Genomic DNA, 19,803 nt, shown 5'->3' with positions numbered 1-19,803 from the left:
GTAACAATATCAGCCAGATTAAGTGACTGGCAGAGTGTTAGATGAATAATGCAGGCTACAAGATGAAAGACAGCTTTGTGTTTTGTTGTCTGTCAGGCAGGAAACTGAGGAGAGCCACAATCAGCTTTAAGACTGCACAATGCATCTTCCCAAGTGCCCGTTAATATACTTGGACGCAAAAAATGTTCTATGTATCTACATATATACAGGTACACATAGTATATGTGTGTGTGTGTGTATGTGTGTGTGTGTATATATATATATATATATATATATATATATATGTGTGTATATAAATGAATTCTTTTCACAGGAACATTCCCAGCCCCCTGACCGAGGGAGACCAAGGATTCCTATAATGAGATGTTCCTCATTATAGGAATCCAAAAGAAATGTCAACTGTATCTTTGCATCTGCATTTGTGCTGTGAGATAAAGGCTGTTATCATGTAGGACTTGAAATGCGCCCAGTCACAGATTGCGGATTCCTCTGACTGGCATATGAAGTGTTTTTATTACTGAATGTTATACAGTGATTTATATGTGGGTGTGTTGCTGCCTGTGATTAATAGCTGTCTCTTTCTGCAACCAGTTTGCATGACAGAATATCTTAAGACTTTTCTTTGGGAAATGGCCCGTACACAACGCAATATGAAAATGTCAGAAAGCAATACGTAACAAACACAAAAACCCAAACAGAAACTAACTAGAAGGAACACAAGAATTGGCCAAAGCTGCTCAGTCTTTCAGATTTGTAATGTTAATATAGTTAATTATTTAGACATTTTAATGTCCATTTAGATTCGAATATGTATCATCACAAACACAAGATATTGCAGGTAGTGATCCTTCAAGTTTGTGCAGTTGGTCAGTAACAAATATGACTCGCAGATCTACAGCCCTAATCTCCCAATGATGGCACTTTTCCACTAGTACCTACTCAGCCCGACTCGACTTGCCTCCACTCGGTTTGGTTCTTTCCCACTAGGTGTCAAGGCGTGCCGAGTAGATACTTTTTCTGTAACTATTCTGCAGAGGTTCTAAGCGGCTGAGTCGGCTGTATCTGACGTCATCTCACTACAGGCCACCGATTGGTCGGGGGGTTGGAGTCAGACGTCTGAGTCAGGAGGAGGAAATCAGAGAAAGAGCAACTCTGACGGCGGCTTATTCTTCGTTTTATTCGACAGGCAATGGCAGCGTAAAAGTCTGTTTGGTGATCCAACTCTAAGGTGCAGATGTTCATAAACCTGGTGGCTGAGGAGAGAATTAAAAAGGGATTTAGATGGGCGATAAGGAACGACAAGATCTACTACTACTACTACTACTACTACTACTACTGTAATTTAGCAGACGCTTTTATCCAAAGTGACTTACATATGATCTACCAGGAGCTCTGTCACTTCATAGCTGCTCGCAGCTACCAATGGTTTGTTTGTGTCAGCAGCGCCGACACAAACAACATTTTTAAAAAAGCGTTGCTGCTTGAAGCTTCTTTCACTCTCATTTTTTAACTTGATATGGAACACAAGCCACAGACCCAGCAGCACATCTATCATCTCCTCCAGGTTCTACATCTTTAGTGTTGTTATCTTCTTCGTTTAGATAACACAATCAAATACGTCACAACAGCTTCTCTCCAACCTCCTACTTCTCATCTGGGTGTTTAAAAACAAATGAGGACAAGGCGAGTAGAAGCGAGACGAGGCATGGCGAGTCGAGTCGCGCTGAGTTTAAAAGCGCCATAACTTGATGACATCATTAGGACCACCCTCAGGGCTCAGATTGAAATAAAACTGTATTATTAACCAGTTGGTTAGATAAGGACAAGGACATGCACTTTCTAAATGTTTGCCTTTCACAATTGTGCTCAAAGCTTCGGTATGAGATTGGGTCTCTTCATGAGCTTGCCAAGTGCTTAGAGCTACATGCTCATATCAGCATGTTAACTATGAAACTACTTCTACTTGTTCATATTCATATCTGCAGTAATTTAATGGTTATGAATACAGTACGCTACTGATTCACAGGTCTACTACTAACATTATCATATGCTTGTTGTTAAACAGAGTGCATGACCACATTAATACAATTCACCCTAAGGGGAATATGAATTTGTTCATCAAATTTAGAGCCAATTCACAGGAAAGCGGTACAGAAATTTTACTTTAAAGTAAGGCTGGAAATACAAAGTGAAAGTTTAAAGCTCCTCTGCGAAGCATTTATATTTCAGGATCATCTTTAAACAATAGTTGTTGTTTATCCCCCCCCCCCCACACACACACACACACACCAAAAAAAGAAAAGGAAAAACCTAGTTGAACAACATCAAGCACGCTATCATCCCACATCATGTCCATGAATTAAATTTCCGTATAGTTTCACTGAAATTAATCTTTTTCAGAAATCCAGTTAACATCTCCACCAAGCATTACATTTATTTTACAGGTGTTCTTGCTATCAGATTTAAGTAGACGAAACCACCTTACTGGGGGTAATTAAAACTGAAATGAAATCAAATCCACTTCACCATGCCAGTAGGAGGAAATCAATACCCACTATGGTAGAGATGCTCAATATTGGAATTTTGCCTAAACTTTCAGGGAAGCACTATATCTGAATGGATTCAGACAAATGGGGTCCATGGCGGTCTTCAATGATGAGATATTTTTGCCTCGTTCCTAACTTGCTGGTGCTGCGGTTCACATTTCTCTCTTAATAACACTGAGCCCTACTCTTAATACTCACCTTTCATCCTCTCAGCATGATGTGCTATGGACCAATCAGATCGATCACTGTGATAAAACACTGAGTGCTCATCTCCAGAGAGCTCGGCTACTGATTGTGTTTGCGTTTTTCCAGATGGTCACTAAACGGAACACTCATTGATCTGGGCAACGACTACCGGCGTCACATGTCTGGGGGCAGCCTGATCATTAGCAACCTGGACAAGGACCAAGACACAGGGGTCTACCAATGCATGGCTTTCAATATGTGGGGGTCCATCCTCAGCCGGAGAGCCACTCTTCAATTTGCATGTAAGTGATACTACAATTGCTAACATGCTCACGGCATGGCTGCCTCACAGTAATGACACTCAGCAGTGGCATCTCTTTGCATCTATATGTGAACCTGAAAAGTGTGTATATGTGTAAATCTTTGTTTCTTTTGTGTATGTTTTGGGTCTTGAGATTTTTCATTTAGATTTTCTGGGGCTATACGTAGGACATGGTAAACAAGTGAAATGTTTGATGCAGCAAACACAGGGGACCTCTTACCGCATCTGAACCCCAGTGATTCTTATTTCGGGTACCGGCCCTGATAGCGTCTGTGCTATCCAAGCACACTCATATTTTGCCAAGTAATTTTCAAAGTCTTGTGATCAAAACCCTTCAGCAGACAGATACAAATAATGCTTGAAAAAAGGGAAGTGTTTGTGTCTCTGTACAGTAATCACAAGACACTCCTTCATGTATAATAAATCCTCCTGCTTAAAAAACAAGACTGCCTCCTGTAACAGGAGGCAGCAGGTGAGGACCATCAGCACTGGTGCCCCCCAGGGCTGCGTCCTCTCCCCACTGCTCTTCTCCCTCTACACCAACGACTGCACCTCAGGGGACTCTTCTGTGAAGCTCCTGAAGTACGCAGACGACACCACCGTCTTCGGCCTGATCCGGGAGGGGGACGAGTCCATGTACAAACAAGAGGTGGAACAGTTGGTCCACTGGTGCAGTCAGAACCACCTGGAGCTGAACCCGCTCAAGACTGTGGAGATGACAGTGGTGTAGCAAGCTCGTTGCCACTGGGGCCGACCGACAGGACAGAGGACACAGGGTTTAGTGCAGGAACTCCTTTATTCAATCCCACCGCCACACGTGCACCAGCAGAACCTTCTCCCAGCAGCCCTCTTGCTGGTGTGCAGCCACTTCTTATGTAGCCAGGCAGGGTGGAGAGGTTGATTGGGCACAGGCGTGCCCAATCGGCTGAGTGGCTGCTCCTCCATCCTGCCACAAGTGGACTTTAGGAAAAACCCACCGCCACTCCCCCCTCACCATCCTCAACAGCACAACAACAGTCCCCACCACAGACTCCTTCAGGTTCCTGGGATCCACAATCTCCCGGGACCTGAAGTGAACCATTAACTCTATCCGGAAGAAGCTCAGCAGAGGTTGTACTTCCTGCTTCAGATCAGGAAGTTTAACCTGCCACAGCAGCTGCTGACCATCTTCTACTCTGCCATCATCCAGTCTGTTCTCTGCTCTTCCATCACTGTCTGGTTCGGATCGGCCACCAAACCAGACAGGCACAGACAGCAACGGACAATCAGGTCTGCAGAGAGGATAGTTGGGGCTAACCTCCCATCTATCCAGGACCTGTACCGGTCCAGGACCAGGAAACGGGCAGGTATCATCTCTGCAGACCCCTCACACCCAGGACACAGACTGTTTGAACTCCTGCCCTCTGGACAGCGCTACAGAGCACTGTACGCCAAAACCTCAAAACACACAGACCTGACCTGGCCATAAACCTGATTCTGATTCTGAAAACGCAGACTGGGAAGTGATGTAGGCTACTGCTGCTTTTTTTTTTTTTTTTTTTTTTTTTTTTTTAAGATTTTTTTGGGCTCTAGTGGCCCTTTATTGAAGTAGCAGACAGGAAGGGGTAGAGAGAGAGAATGGGGATGACACACAGCAAAGGTGCACAGGCCGGGATTCGAACCTGCGACTATTGATCAAGCCTGCTGACTATTGATCTTGTCTCGACGATAGGAGCATTTCACTTCCTCTTGTGAGATGGACTGCCATTACCCATAGCTCAGTAATTAATCTCACTTCTGGGGACAGAGTGAGAAGCAGACAGACCTACTTGACATTTATTGTCTTGTCTCATACATGGTGAGGGAGGTCGAGGAGATCAGCAAAGCTGATTCACTGTTTTTCTGTATAATAAGGCTCCTGCTCTGAGATAAAAACCGTGCACCTACACTGCTTTTTTTGGTAGCCCTTAAAATTCAGCTGTAGCCACAGTTTTCTCCTATATCTCAAATCTCACAAAATGTACAGTGTAAGTCACGTTCCATATCAATATTATTACTTAATCAGAATAGACAGACAGACACACATTTCTTTCCTACACACATTCAAAAGGCAAACCCATTCATTCATTCATTCATCTTGTGACTTCTGCTTATCCAAGTTTGGGTTCTGGGGCAGCATGCTAGACAGCTCTTCCAGGAAGACACCAATATGTTCCAGTAGTCCTGGGCCTCCCTCCACCGTTGGACTTGCCCCACCTCCCTAGGAAGGTGTTCAGTTGGCACTTAAAATACGAAAATGTTCTCAAAAAGCAGCAGTGCGCCCTATAATCAGGGGCGCCTCATGTATGAATTTTGTTGTGGTTACTGACCTTCAACCAGTTTTATGTAGTACACTATGCTCAAAAATCTGTTTTAGTGCCACTTTGGTAGCAACGAAGCCGCTCCGCTTGATTGATTGTTGGACTATTCAACTGACACATTAAAGTCGGTCCTTGGTTGGATACGGGGTGCACCGTGAGACAATGTTAAACAACTAATTATGTAGCGTTGGCAAGCAACCATCATCCAGCATCTAGTCCACGTTACCTTACTATACTATAATTAGACGTCAAGCCAACGTTAGGTTTTTAGAGTAAACCCAATTTTCAAATCTATATCATAATCCAGTTATAATCAAATGTTGGAATACAACATTGTTCCAACCTCAGTCTAACTTCAGGTGTCCGCTATCACTGGCAACGATGAACCAATCAGAGAACAGGACGTAGTATGACGCTTACATCCTGCACTTTTTACTTGTAGATTCGTGGAAGGTGAATTATTTAAAATGTCTGTATTAGTTACAACGGAACAATATTCTGAGTTATTGTGAATGAGTTGAATAACGTTCGAACTTATCAGACTGTTTTGTTTTGCTTTATATATGTTTTATCATGCGCCTCATAACCCGGTGCACCTTACGTATGAAAATAAACCCATTCATTGGTATTGCTCTGTTTAATGCGTTGCACCTAATGGACCACAAAAAATACGGTTCTAACAAAATGTCTGAACCATCTCAATTGGGTTGTCTTGGTGTGGAGGAACCTCCCAAATGACTGAGCTTCTGACCCTGTCTGAAGATGAATCCAGCCCCCCTGATGAGGAAGGTTTTTTTTGCTGCTTGTATACGCAACCTCCTCGGTGTTGACAGTAGATGTGGGTATAACTGTAGCTCTATGGAGGCCACATCACCGCTAATGCTGCACCAAGCCACCTGACGGTAGGGTCAGTTCAATCCAGTTCAGTTAATGTTGCACCAGCTGAGACCAAATACTATCTCAGAATTATGAGAAAAATCATTATAATCCCCTTCTGCCCAATTCAGTCAAACAGTGTTGTCGCTAGACGCTTTCCAGAGACCCAGAACATGACCCCCGAGCAATTATTACATAAACATAACATAAACACTGGCAAGTAAAAACGCTCCTAGTGGGAGAAAAACCTTAAAGGGGACCTGTTATGGCATCTAATACCTGTTTTAAACAGGCCTTGAAGCTTTTGATTGTTTTTGCTAAATAAATTAGAAATTCAGCTCTGAGCCATGTCTTTAGCATCCCAGTCTCTAACCACATTATCTATGTGGGATTCTGAGTGGGCGGGGCTATGATAATGAGGCTCTGTGCTGATTGGCTGCCTGAATGACGCAATACACCGCTACGAAAAAATGGCGGATGCTCCGGCCGGCGGAGTTAGTTGTGGGCGTGGTTTCACGCATCGGAGGCCAACCTATGTAAATCGCAATTTCGTTACGTAACGACAGGAGCAGAATCTGAACAGCTCGTAGATCCACATCAGACTGGATGGCTCATCCGGGCGGCTGTACAGACACTGCAGAATTTGGTTGCTTTCCTCCTTCTCTGAGTTGGCAGGCTGAGGGGAGACCACTTTATATATGTTAAAGCAAGAAAAAACGTGTTTTTCATAATAGGTCCCCTTTAAGCCAGACAGTGGCAAGGAATAACTCCCCTTCCGAAAAGGCACACGGAAATACCAATACATAAGAGGTTATACTGCATAAACGAGTATAGCATATATACTGCATTGCTTCATGTCAGTTTGCAGACATAGCTATAATTGTTCAGGAATCCCTTTAATTGGTCTGAATTGGCTCTTTGTATCAGTAACTGGCTCAATGAATTAGAAGTGCAGTGGATGGGCAGTGTTTGAGAGGCTGAGGACCAGGAAAACATTTATGCACATTCATATGAAATCAAGACTTTGAATTCCACTGAAGCAGAGGCTCATTATTGTTTGATTTCTTCTCCACAAAGTAAGAATATGATGCAGCTGCTCCCATCGTGTAAACAGACCAAATCTGCTGCTGGCTTCGTTACAACCTGCCATATTGTCATTGTAGTATTACAACGCTCTTAAAAAAGATACTGGGTAAAACACTACCCTGGCGTAAATAACCAGAGTTTTCCTTTTCTTGATGTTTCATAGAAACTGGTGCCTCAAGAGTAAGTAGCTTTGCTCTAGAATTCTGCTGGACGCAATTAAGTATAACAGGGAGTGTCTCTTCAGTGGCGCCACAGCCCAGATCAATCATCTTGGACCCGTAATGATCTCCCCCTGTAATCTCTAGGCCAGCCACTCTTGTATGGCAGAGACTGATTCTGCTTACAAAGGAATCACTGCAGCTGTAGGGAATTTGGCCTCTAGCTTTCAGAGTTACTGTGTGGTCAGTCCACTCCGGAGAAGCCCATTACTCTTGTGCTCAGAAGCCACAGAAGAGAGGTGTATATGCTCCAATACAGAGCCCACTTATATCCTGTCTCTGGGTGAATGTGTCATCTTTTTCTTGCCCACTAAGTAATTGCCAGTAAATATTTGAATCACCTCTTGCTATCTTCAAAAAATGTGTTACTTTTATGGTTATGAGCTGCAGTTATTGCAGCTTTTTTAACTGGTCGGTTCTGTCTCAGACTTCTCAGAATCAAAAAAGGGTAATTAAGATACAGTATGAACTCTGTATTTACTAAGGCAGCCGGGTGCGATGCAAAAGGATGTTACCTATGTCTCGGTTTCACATCATTCACCCTCTTCTGTGGCCTCTCGTGCTCTTGCTGAGACTTGGCTCTGTGATTCCACTGCGGCCAACAGAGAGCTGCTCATTAATCTTAGCGGCACTCTGTCCCACTTCTCTCCATAATCTTCCTTCTCCTAATTTCCGTTATCGGTCACACTGACTTTCTTTTGTTTGTGTTTGGAAGGCTTACTCAAGGCTGTTAGCCAGAGGGTGCAGACGGAGTGCGGCGCGGACTGCAGCAGCTTCCCCTCCATCACTCATGAAGCCAGGGGTGCTTTATCACCCCAAGTTTTATTTTTTTCCGCCCAGTAACTGCTCATTCATTTACTAGGGATATATTGTGCTAAGAGTATTGATGGAGAAGCTAATGCTTTTAAGTGCTATATTACACCACTTTTAATAATATTGTTACTTATTGCTGCTGGCACTGCAAACTGCCATTTCTCATGTACGCTCCCCCTGTGCTTATGCTGTCCACACACACACATCCTCCCTCGCTAATTTTATCTCCTCTTTTGCTATTGCTATAACCAAAAAGTGTAGTGTTGCTGGTTTAACATCAACAAGTCAGGTTCATCCATTTCATCTGCACCCCAGAAGCCTCAGAAAGTACCGGCTGCTGTCAGGAAATGTCCCCAGGCAATTAGCAATGCCCTATTAAAGCCCCACTGGACAAAATGGAACATCAAAAACATTGCTCAGTGACTCAGTAAAGGGAGTTTGGGAACACTTGGGTCTACTATTTTCAAAACTATCCTCATAAAAGAAACCCGACGAGAGAAAGGGGACACTTCTCTCTAGTCGGGTCAAAGAAAACCAAAGAAAACCCGGATAGAGAAAAGGGAGACTTCTTGGTTGTGCGACAAAAAGCAAACAGTAATATGCTGCAGACAGTTTGATTGATTTAAACCTGCTGTCAAATTACACTTCAGTCTTATCTAACTCATCAGATCTTGATAACTTCAAAAGCCAGACGGTGAGGAGTGCTGTCAATGTCCGGGAGGGCCAAGGAGTGGTTCTGCTATGTGGACCTCCCACACATTCTGGAGGTAAGTTTATATATTAAGTAGATATGAGCTTCGAGGGAAACATATGATTGAAAAACCAAAGTCTAGGACTAAAATTAAAGATCAATGTAATACTGTAAGGGGTGTAAATATATGGAATGCACTTGATGAAAAATTGAAGATGTGCCAGTCGATTCATGCATTCAAACGTTTGTTTAAGTTTAATGTGTTTGAAAAATATGAGGGATCCAGTAGATGATACTATTACGGAATTATGTTCGGGATTGTGTAAAAAATATGATTTTTTTGTATGATGTTTTATATGTTGCGATCTGAATAAGTTGGATCATGTGAGAAGGGTAGGCATAAATAAGCAATAGCTTCAGCCTATTCCTTTTCGGTTAGGTCTCTTTATTATGTGAACTAATGCTTTCTGTTGGTGTCTAAATTCTGAATGACCTGGCCGAAATAAATATATTTTTATTAATTCATTCAAAGTTTGTTTTATTAAGCTTATTTTAACTTTACTCAAAGGAATTACCAAATTTAACATTTAATAAAACATCTAATTCTTAAGCATTTAATAAAGGATTACTGTCCCAATCCATCTTTTATCAGACACACAAGAAGTGCTGCCTAATTTTTCTCCTAATGCTTTTAATAAAATACTCATAAACCAGTCCCTGCTTGTTTTGTTTACTAACATTTGTGTATTCTAGTACATTTTTTAATGTTAAAGCAGTATGTCAGAAAGAAATTAGTCAGAAAGAAATGAATTAAGGTAGGTGAGAAAAGCTCCCTCGCTTGTTTATGAGACGGCGCTTAGCTTTACACAGACTGAAACAGCTAGCTAGGCGCTGTCAAAAGGTGACAAAACAGCTGCAAAACAGCACCTTTCTGAGCTAGTTAATTAACACACTATATTGATTTGCTTATTCTGTAGAAAATGTGGTTATTAAGGGAGTTCAGCTCTGTTAATGCAAACCCAACGCAGCTAAAAAATGTCCTTTTTACACTTTACAGATGTAATGTCAATGAGGGAACTTCAGAGAAACCAAAAGTTGTAATTTCTTTCCTTTACACAGTCTGCACACTGTTTCCAATCTATGTGCTAAAGAACATAGACTTGTTGTTTGCAGCCTTACAATTATGCAGAACATATTCCAAAAAAGATGCTTTAATTGTTCAAATGAGGAGCTGAGACTCTGCTCTAAAAATGAAACGCTTCAAAGGCGAGATAAAGTTGCAGGCTGCACATTGCCGCCACTCTGCATATCTACAGAAGACTGAGGCTCGGCACAATGGCTGCTGCCGAGCTTCACACCCTCTTGATACAATAGGTTGCACATTGGAACAACCAATTTCCTGCACAAGAGAACAGTCTGTCACAGTGCATTGTACAGCTGGTCTTTGGGATAATGGGTCAGAGTGCCGCGTGTGACATACAGTTTGACAGCTTTCCTCTTTGACACAGGCTCATACGCTACTGGAGACTGTAACCGTGGTGTTTTTTTGTTTTTTTTTTACCACATTTTCAAAAAGTGAATGAAGGTAATGCAGTGCAATTCTGCTAAATCTTTCGTCCTTCTTCACCTTGCTACTCCCTTCTTGACTCGCTCTCTCCTCCCTCGTCTTTTTCTTTTATGCTATTAAATTTGAAAGCACTGATGTGCCTTATAACCTTGCATTCCTCAGACAGTATGAGGCTTTCTTTCTGTTCATTATGCTTGATTGACATTGATTTTTTTTTTCTGACATTGCAGACATTATCCCATTGTCTGTATACCAAAAATTAAAAACACCAACAAGTATTTTTTAATTGCTTTTGTACATGAACAAAGATGTTTGTTTACATAAAAAGCATTTTATTTTAATAATGGCCCCTGTTTACTGTTTCACTCTGCACTTGAGAGAGAAATGTGCTGGAATATTCTTTCACTACTCGTCTCAGCCACATAGTTGGGATGGGGAGGTGGGGGGATGCTGATCCTGAGCTATGTGGCTCCTACTTTGCATTTGCATTGCTGCATTCGGCTCGGACGATTCAGCCCATCCGAAGCCAAGTGCCTCCCCCACCCCCTGAGGGGATGCTGGGAATGATTGACAGTCATTGCATACACCTTCCTCCTCAGACCTGGCTCACCTCTGAAGTAGGAGATAACGTGGAAACATCTCCTTGCTCATGGAAGCATGTGCAGTGTATGTTTCTTGACAATGACAGTAATTCATCACGACACAATTCATCATCTTTCAGTAGACCTCCCATTTGTGGGGAGTAGTGACAAAATGTTCTTCTTTCCATATTTTGAATTCATTGATCCCGCAATCTAACCATTCATTCATTCATACCGCCCTTAAACTGAATACACTCAGGGACCCGGGGAATGGAGGCCATGTGTCAAGGGAGGGCCACTGACGCGCTGTAATCCAGTTTGTTTCGCTCCCTTTCCTCTGGTCCCATGTTTTCTGCACTGATAACCATTACATTCTTGGTACTTCTTCCTGAGGAAACCAGGATAAGTGGATGGAAATGATGGGATCTGCTAACATGCCAAGATGCAGAGTTTTTTTTATTTCAGTCATCGCATCCATATATGTAAAGTCTGTCTGAGATCTAGAATTCTCATATGCAAGTGTTTGGTTTAGGAAGGCAAAAACCCTTACTAACGTTCCTGATAAAGCCTGTAGTTGTGGGGACTCAGGTGACCCTGGACCACCCCTTTCATTATGCTGCTATGGACCTAAACTGTATGTTTTGGGACTTTCCTCACCTATAGCTGCCTTTATCTCTGTACACAGCTATTCCTATTCATTTTCTTCTTCCTCCTCTGTTAGCATGGCCATGGTTTTTGGATTTGTTTGTGTCTTTGTTCTGTCCTAGAGACAGATGGCCATCATTTCTCACTCTGGTTCTGCTGGACTTCTTTTCCCATTTAAAGAGGGTTTTTCCTGTTCAGTGTCACACGTCACGCTGCGTATGCAGGCAGGGCATACTGTTCAGGTTATTATCATGTTAAATTAAGTGGTAAATTAGTTTGATTTGGATTGAATTTAACTTTAACATGATTTGAACTGGCTTGAATTGTACTGTGTTTAAGTTGACTTTACTCGAAATCACTTACTTTCCCTAAAGAGATGATCTTTTTTTTCTGAATCACCACTATAGACTGTGATTAAATTGGTTCAATCAAGATTTGATGGCGGACCACCAAGTTCTTCTTCAGGTACTAAGCTGAACTCTTTCCCTTCTGTTGCAGAGCTGATATTTGCATGGACCTTCAACAAGTACCCAAATTTTGTTCAACAAAACAGTCGAAGATTCATCTCTCAAGAGACTGGGAGTCTGTACATTGCTAAAGTGGAGCGATCAGATGTGGGGAACTACACCTGCGTGGTTAACAACACCGTCACGAGGGAGAAGGTCCTTAGCTCTCCAACACCTTTGGTCCTCAGGAGTGATGGTAAAAGAATTGAATTACTACATCCTTTCTTTGTTTCAGTGTGCTGTTGGCCTGTTTTGACTTTATATATTCTCTATTGTGATACATTAAGGTTCAATCTATTAAAAAGAAAAAATCAAACCGATGCTGTTTAAAAGAGACACAAGTGCAGTAAGTTGACAAATGTATTGTGTTTCAAAGATAGGGGTCACCTATCTTAAACTAGGAGGTTTTCCCTCATTCTTCCATCCATCTGTTTTTTATACCAAGCATCGAAAGAACACGCAAAGTTGACACAGAAAGGCCTGAGTTAATTTTAGCTAACTTTGCACCAAGAAACTTCTAGCTGTGAGGGAATGTTGCTAAAGTTAAGCGACGGTGCTGCTTAACCCTCACGGCGCACCAGCAGTGTTTTGTGACCTTCAGTGCACTCTGAGAGTTTGAAATTAGATAAATGCAACCTGAGATGAACACAATGCGTCAACATATTACATACTGTCATTATTTATTTAATCAATATAAAGCCAAGATTGAGACGCAGTGTGTGTAAAACTAATTAAACCCTCACTGCTTCCATAAGAATTAAGAAAATCTGTAGCAGCCATGTGGCGCTAGTATTGCACCTGAATAATTCATTGTCAAGTGTGACCTCAACAACAGCAGTTTTGGCAGGTTGCCTGTTGGTCCTGAGCCTGAAGGAAAATCAGCAACGGTATTAGAGGACCACTTGTTGCTGCCCATCAATCTGGAAAAGTGAGGCTGCAACTTTCACAGCTGGCAGGTTTGGGGCTGCTCATATTCCTCATCTCACTGTCGTGTAATCAGGAGTCGGAAAGTCATTTAGCTGTTCCCGTTATGTGAATGATGATGGAGCTTCATATGCGACACAATCTGACCGGGGCTCAGTTACCTGACTGGTTTACACAATCAGGTTTTACCAACTAAACACACTTGGGATATGAGTTGTAACCCTGAGTTGTAATCACAGACGTTGATGGCGTCTGTAAAGACATTCTGTTCATTGTTTACGGAGCAGTAACTGAATCAGTGCTGAGGTATGGCATCCCCAGCTGCTCTGGTAACCTAACAGTTGAATCCAAAACACAGGTTTCCAGTCTAGTCAGGACAGCAGGAAAGATCATGGGAACATCTGCCCCCCGAAGTCTACAGGAACTTTGTGTACAGGCAGCAATTAAGCCAGGAGCATCTTATTAGATAGTGCTCGTGTGTTGTGGCCTGAATATTTGATAGTCAATTCAGGGAGGAGGCACAGCAGGTAGAAACATCCTCCATCCCTCTTGCAGTTACAATTTAAATTGGTTAGTAAGGAATGTACGGTGTGCATGCGTGTGTGTGCGTGTGTGTGTGTGTGTGTGTGTGTGTGTGTGTGTGTGTGTGTGTGTGTGTATGTGTGTGTCTGTGTGTCTGTGTGTGGGGTGTAATGATTATTTAAACTGTAATATTATCCTTGTCTTAATCTATCTTAATGGATCTTATTTCTTAATTTTTTATTTTTATTGGTCAGAGGACTATGCACATGGGTGGTGTCTGAGAGCTGCACCAAATTAATTACTAAATTAAGTATATGAAATATTTAGAAGAGGTCCAAAAGTAGGAAACAGTATGTTTGTGTTTGTATGACGATTTGTTGAGAACATGAGTTAAAAAAGAAAAGGGCAAAAGGAATGAATTAGCACCCGCGGGCTGTATATGCTACTGACATGCAGTGGGATACATCTCAGGCTCTAAAAGTCTCATTATGCATCTTATATGTTAGGATTCATGACAGTTATTAGATCACAGACAGTAGCATGTTTGATGAAAACCAAACAGCTGCTACTGACTGTCGAACACAGTGGAGGAGGGATCATGGTTTGGACTTTCCTGACACTGGGTTTTGTGTCGGGACAGCAGCTGCAAACACACCAGCATGTCAACACACTTAGACTTAGACTTCGATGACAATTAAGCAACATTTTGAGGAAGTATGGACTCCTCTCCAATGATGTGAGTGACTGATTCATTTTAGTTTTTGCTGCTAAAGAAAAACATGGAATATAATTAGCTTAGTTAGCTTTTCTCTCAATCTTTTTGTATTGTGGTCTTATTTTTTGCCAACAATTTGATCAAAAAAAGAAGGACATAAGCAAGCACTGTAATATGCCATGTGATGTTGTTCATCTGAGGAGGTATTTACTCAATTTTCAGACTTGGGAAGAAACAGATGATTTTTCTTTTCTTCAAGTATCATGTCCTGGTATGTCCTACTTTAGAAATAAAAGAGGATCCAGTTCATCACTGGGCTGTAGATCATTTACTTAATTTAAAATAACAGTTTAGCTGACTACACTATTTTTGTGAAATACGAGACGATAAATATTGGAAACCAAGTTTTAAATCAGTAACTACGTAGGACTTTAAATGCTTTTTTTTAAATGAAATGTTTATTATTCATACAAAAATAAATGACTCAAACTTTCTAATCAAATTAGAAGAAATGTTCATATTTGAATCAGAAACATGGCACAGTAGAGGAATAAAGTAGCACAAAAAGGAAATACCTGTTGATTGAAAAGGACATAAGTGGATTTACTTGCATTTGAAAAAATATTAATATTAGTAGTCATAAATGAATGAAGGCATTTCAGGTTCTGAAAGCCTGAAGAATGAGCAGTATATGACTATTAATGAATCGATTACCTGCAGTCAAAGTAATTATTTCATTTACTGCCATTTAAAAAAATTACAGTAGTAGTATTTCTATCATTATTTTATGCTTTTATTGTATGATACGCATGCCCAGGATAGAAATCGTTTTCTTTCTCCAAGGTTGTGGGGAAGTAATAGTCATGGTAAAGGGCCTGCCATTATCTTTGCAAAGAAGTCTATTCACCGTCCGAGTGATGTGAATATAAATAAAATCATAAATGAAGTCTCATTCACAAATCTCTGCCGAGCAATAAATCTCTACCTTTTCCCTGACGTGTTCTCTGAATCTTTTATAAAGCACCTCTGATTCCGCTCCCTCTTTATATGCCCTGCAATCGTCACTTTTGGTCAAAACCCACAAGGACTTTTGTGATAGCTGTCTCATTGTGTTAGCGTTTTCCCTCTGATGCAGCATCAGGGTCATGTCTGCTGGTCTGATCTGATGTAAAGAGATTGTTTTCTGCCGTTTCCCCATTGTAGGAGTAATGGGTGAATATGAACCCAAAATAGAAGTACACTTCCCAGATCCAGTGCCAGCTGCAAAAGAATCTGTGGTTAACCTGGAATGCTTCGCCCTGGGAAAGTAAGTCAACATCAATGCCTGTGTCACAAAAGCTATGGGTTCATTCATGATTGAATGTTTAATAATAAATGAACTGCTTTTATATTAGGCTTTTCTTGTCTTGTTGACCAATGACCTTCCTATTGGCAGACAACCACTCTGTCTCCTGATCCACAGCCAAATTATAGCTTTGAGATTACTTAACAATGCACAAGTGCAAAATAAATCATTCTCAAATTCATTAATCCACAGAAGATTAAGGGCCAGGGTGAAACAATATAGGACGGGAAACAGTCCCCTTAAAAGCAACGAAATTCTGAAGTATCACTGTTTAATTTGTAGGAAACAATAATTCACAAGGTCTGGACTTCTCCCTGTGCTTAATCACACTTTAATCACAAGGACTGACAGTTTAAATCCTGAGAACTTTTTGTTTCTCTTTTGCAGCCCTATCCCAGAAATAAGCTGGAGGAGGACCAGTGGTGTCCCTTTACCCAGCAAAGTCAAACTGAAGAATTCAAATGCCGTCCTTGAAATCCCTAATTTCCAGCAGGAAGACTCGGGGACGTATGAATGTATGGCAGAGAACCGGCGAGGCAAAAATGCTGCACGGGGTCGTGTTGCCTTCCATGGTAAGTGAGCCATTTCAAATGAAATGGCAAAGAAGGAAATTAGATGCAAAGATGAAACAGTGTTAAACGGGAAAGCTTTGAATCATAATTGTTTGTCTCCAACAGTTTTGTAATGATGTTTTAAGGAATTTTTATACCTAGTTAATTTATAAGTATAATTTAAAAAAATGTGATTATTATAGGTGCTTTCAAAAGATTTTCTTGTTAAAATTGATACATCAATGTATTCCTCATTAGATGAATTAATCATGTGTTGAGCTCATTTATTGTTTATAATTCAAGCTTTAATACAAAGCTGCTTTTACAGCCGTGTAATTTCTGATACCAGTCTTTCTTGGTTCATGGATTCTATAATTAAAATACATGTTTGAATAGGTAATCCTCTCATTTGTTACCAGCTAAACCTCACTGGCTCCAGACAATGACAGACACAGCTCTGTCCATAGAGGAAAACCTCTCCTGGGAGTGTAAGGCCAATGGAAAGCCTAAACCGTCCTACAGTTGGATGAAGAATGGGGAGCAAGTGATACCTGAGGTATGAGACTTTGTTGTAATTCTTGACTTATTATTGGAAAAATGGTGGTCACTTCCAGATGAGATTAAGCTGTGGACCTAAGCTATAGACCTACTATGGGTCATTCAGTTTTTACATTAGTTTGTGTATTAGCTGCACAAATGACTGCTTTATATGCACAGATACGTTTCCAGCGACAACATATTGAATTGGTGTATTATGTGCTTTTCACAGTTTGGATACTGGCTGCAATATTTTATGACTTGTTGGGGTACCAGCACTTAATTGTTAAACTGAATCAGGGAAATGAAGATAGACCAAAAAGCATGAGAGAAAGCCCTTTGAGAAACATTCTGAACACATTAAACATCTCTGAGACATTAACGCCCAATTTCCCTTAAATTATTTTGAATTAAAGAAATTAAAAAATGTTCCTATAGACTTGTTATAGTCTATATGCTAAGATAAGGATTCTCTCAGAGTAATGTTCCAGGTAATTGATGGTAAATTAACGTTACCCAACATGTCAAACCATTTTATAGTTTTCATTAATTATTCTTCCTATAGTGAGGCAGAGCCCAGCCCACAATCTGGATCAATCATAATGAAAGTTAATGCAAGGTGTACAATAAGAGCACAAAGACTGCTATGGGATAAGAAGCAGAGGCCCTCTCTCTTTATCTCCCTGGCATTCTATCCGTCTCGATTTATCTATCTATTACCAATGAAATGGATGAGAAAAGTGTGTCCAAACTTTATATATATGTATATATATATATATATATATATATATATATATATATATATATATATATATATATATATATATATATATATATATATATATATATATATATATGTATGTACACACAGTATAAAGCCCACTGATACTTTTGAGCTTGAGTTTCAAAATTTGATCTTATTTTAACTACTGATTTTATCTATTGTTCTTTCTTTCTTTCTTTCTTTCTTTCTTTCTTTCTTTCTTTCTTTCTTTCTTTCTTTCTTTCTTTCTTTCTTTCTTTCTTTCTTTCTTTCTTTCTTTCTTTCTTTCTTTCTTTCTTTCTTTCTTTTTGTTTAAAATTTAAATCATGGCTTTATTCTTCTATGCGATGCTTCAATGCCTCTGTAAAGCACTCTGAATCAGCTTCGTGCTGAATTATGTTATACAAATAAACTGGCCTTGCCTTGCCTTGCCTGGTATAATTAGGAAGCATTGTTCCCCTCCCCTGCAGCATTGTAAAGGAGCAATGGATTGCATTGTGGGGCATTTACCAGTTTATTGGGTTAAAATCACCCATCATCATTAGAACTACCATTACATTTTTCCAGACGAAAGAGTACAAAATGTAAATGATTTTTTAATGGACTGTCTATGCTTTTGCAACATTGCTCCATTTTACTGTGCCTTAGATGCAAATTCACAGTTTTCGCTGCTGCTTCCTCATCTATTCTGACCTGTTTAAACATTCACTGACACACAACTTTTCTAGGATCTTTTCCTCTTTTGCTCTCCTGCTGTCCTCCCTTCATGGGGTACCAATAATTGCTACTGTGCCTTCAGACATAGTAGGGTGGCCTCACAATGAATATGCAGAATGATTTGTCTTTGCTCTGCAGGGCCGGGTACAAATTGAAAATGGGGCCCTTTCTGTGACTGCGTTAAACCTGTCCGACTCTGGGATGTATCAGTGTGTGGCTGAAAACAAGCATGGCATTATTTATTACAGTGCCCAACTAATAGTGTTAGGTAAGACTGCCTTCTTCCTTTGGCTTTTATACTGCTTATCTCATGTAGTGTGACACAAACACACACACACACACTGGATGTCACAATGGGCTCAACCAGCAAAAATATAAATTTGATAGAGTGTCTCAACTTACTTTCAGTCATTCTATATATTGATTTGGTTGCTGCAAACACATTGCCTTGTGTCATTGTGCATGATTTCTCATGTAGACCAGGTATTGATTTTTGCAAATATTTGATGACTTCTATCTGACTGGCTCCATGAGAAATTCAATTCTCTCTTGATGCATGTGATGACATTTGAGGGCCCTAATGATGGTTAAGTTGAATGTGATGATGAGTAGAGACACTGGCTGCCGCCTGGAGACATGATGAAAGTGGATGTTGTGCAAAGTTGAATGATGCGGTGACCAGTGTGAAATAGCCTTAAGCTCAATGGACTTTGTGCTGAGTTTTTAAGCTTCTGTTACATAAAGCGAAAGGAAGTCCTCCTTCACTGCAGCACTGCTTATCTGCAAAGGCTCCAGTTTTTCTATATTGTTTTAATCTTACACATCTCTTTGTTCCTATACGCACAGCTTCAGCTCCAAGTTTCTCTAAAAGTCAGTTGAAGGCCTTGCTAAAAGCTCGCTCAGGCGGGGAAGTCACTCTTGAATGCAAGCCTCAGGCCTCGCCCCCAGCAATTAGCCTGTGGAAGAAAGGGAATGAGATCCTGCAAGGAACTGAAAGGTAGGATAAAAGTCCTAGTGCATATTCCCTGCAGCTTTCATTCACATTCACTGCAAAGCTGACTTCTTTCAATACTGTATGTGGTATTTGTGCAACTGCATAAAAGTAAAAGCTAATGAGAAAAGAAGAGAGCAGGGCACCCACTAGAAACACTGCACAGACTGTAGCTAATATGGTGCATGTATCTTCATATGGAAATAGATTGAAATGAGGTATGAAGATCCCAGATGGTTGTACCAACACTGCATGTGTTAAATATTTAAGGAGATAAAAGATTGGCAAATTTAATAACAGATGAAGGTAAAGTATATCCAGCTTTAGACAGTGAAAGGGATTTAAAAGTGAGACTGAATCTT

General features: G+C 40.7%; 1 protein-coding gene across 1 annotated transcript in view; it reads left to right on the top strand.

The window, feature by feature from the left end:
* The window catches only part of cntn3b (contactin 3b), an 81,655-nt gene that overhangs the window by 27,381 nt on the left and 34,471 nt on the right, over positions 1-19,803 (top strand). The window contains exons 4-11 of the mRNA XM_061727937.1: positions 2,859-3,034; positions 9,055-9,153; positions 12,369-12,572; positions 15,741-15,843; positions 16,270-16,454; positions 16,853-16,989; positions 18,589-18,718; positions 19,297-19,447. Coding sequence (XP_061583921.1) covers positions 2,859-3,034; positions 9,055-9,153; positions 12,369-12,572; positions 15,741-15,843; positions 16,270-16,454; positions 16,853-16,989; positions 18,589-18,718; positions 19,297-19,447 — 1,185 coding nt within the window. The remainder of the gene's footprint in view (positions 1-2,858; positions 3,035-9,054; positions 9,154-12,368; positions 12,573-15,740; positions 15,844-16,269; positions 16,455-16,852; positions 16,990-18,588; positions 18,719-19,296; positions 19,448-19,803) is intronic.

The sequence above is a fragment of the Cololabis saira genome, chromosome 8 (genome assembly GCF_033807715.1).
Source record: "Cololabis saira isolate AMF1-May2022 chromosome 8, fColSai1.1, whole genome shotgun sequence".
NCBI lineage: Eukaryota > Metazoa > Chordata > Actinopteri > Beloniformes > Belonidae > Cololabis > Cololabis saira.
The sequence above is the reverse complement of the archived record's forward strand: the minus strand, read 5'-3'. Positions and strand labels throughout refer to the sequence as shown.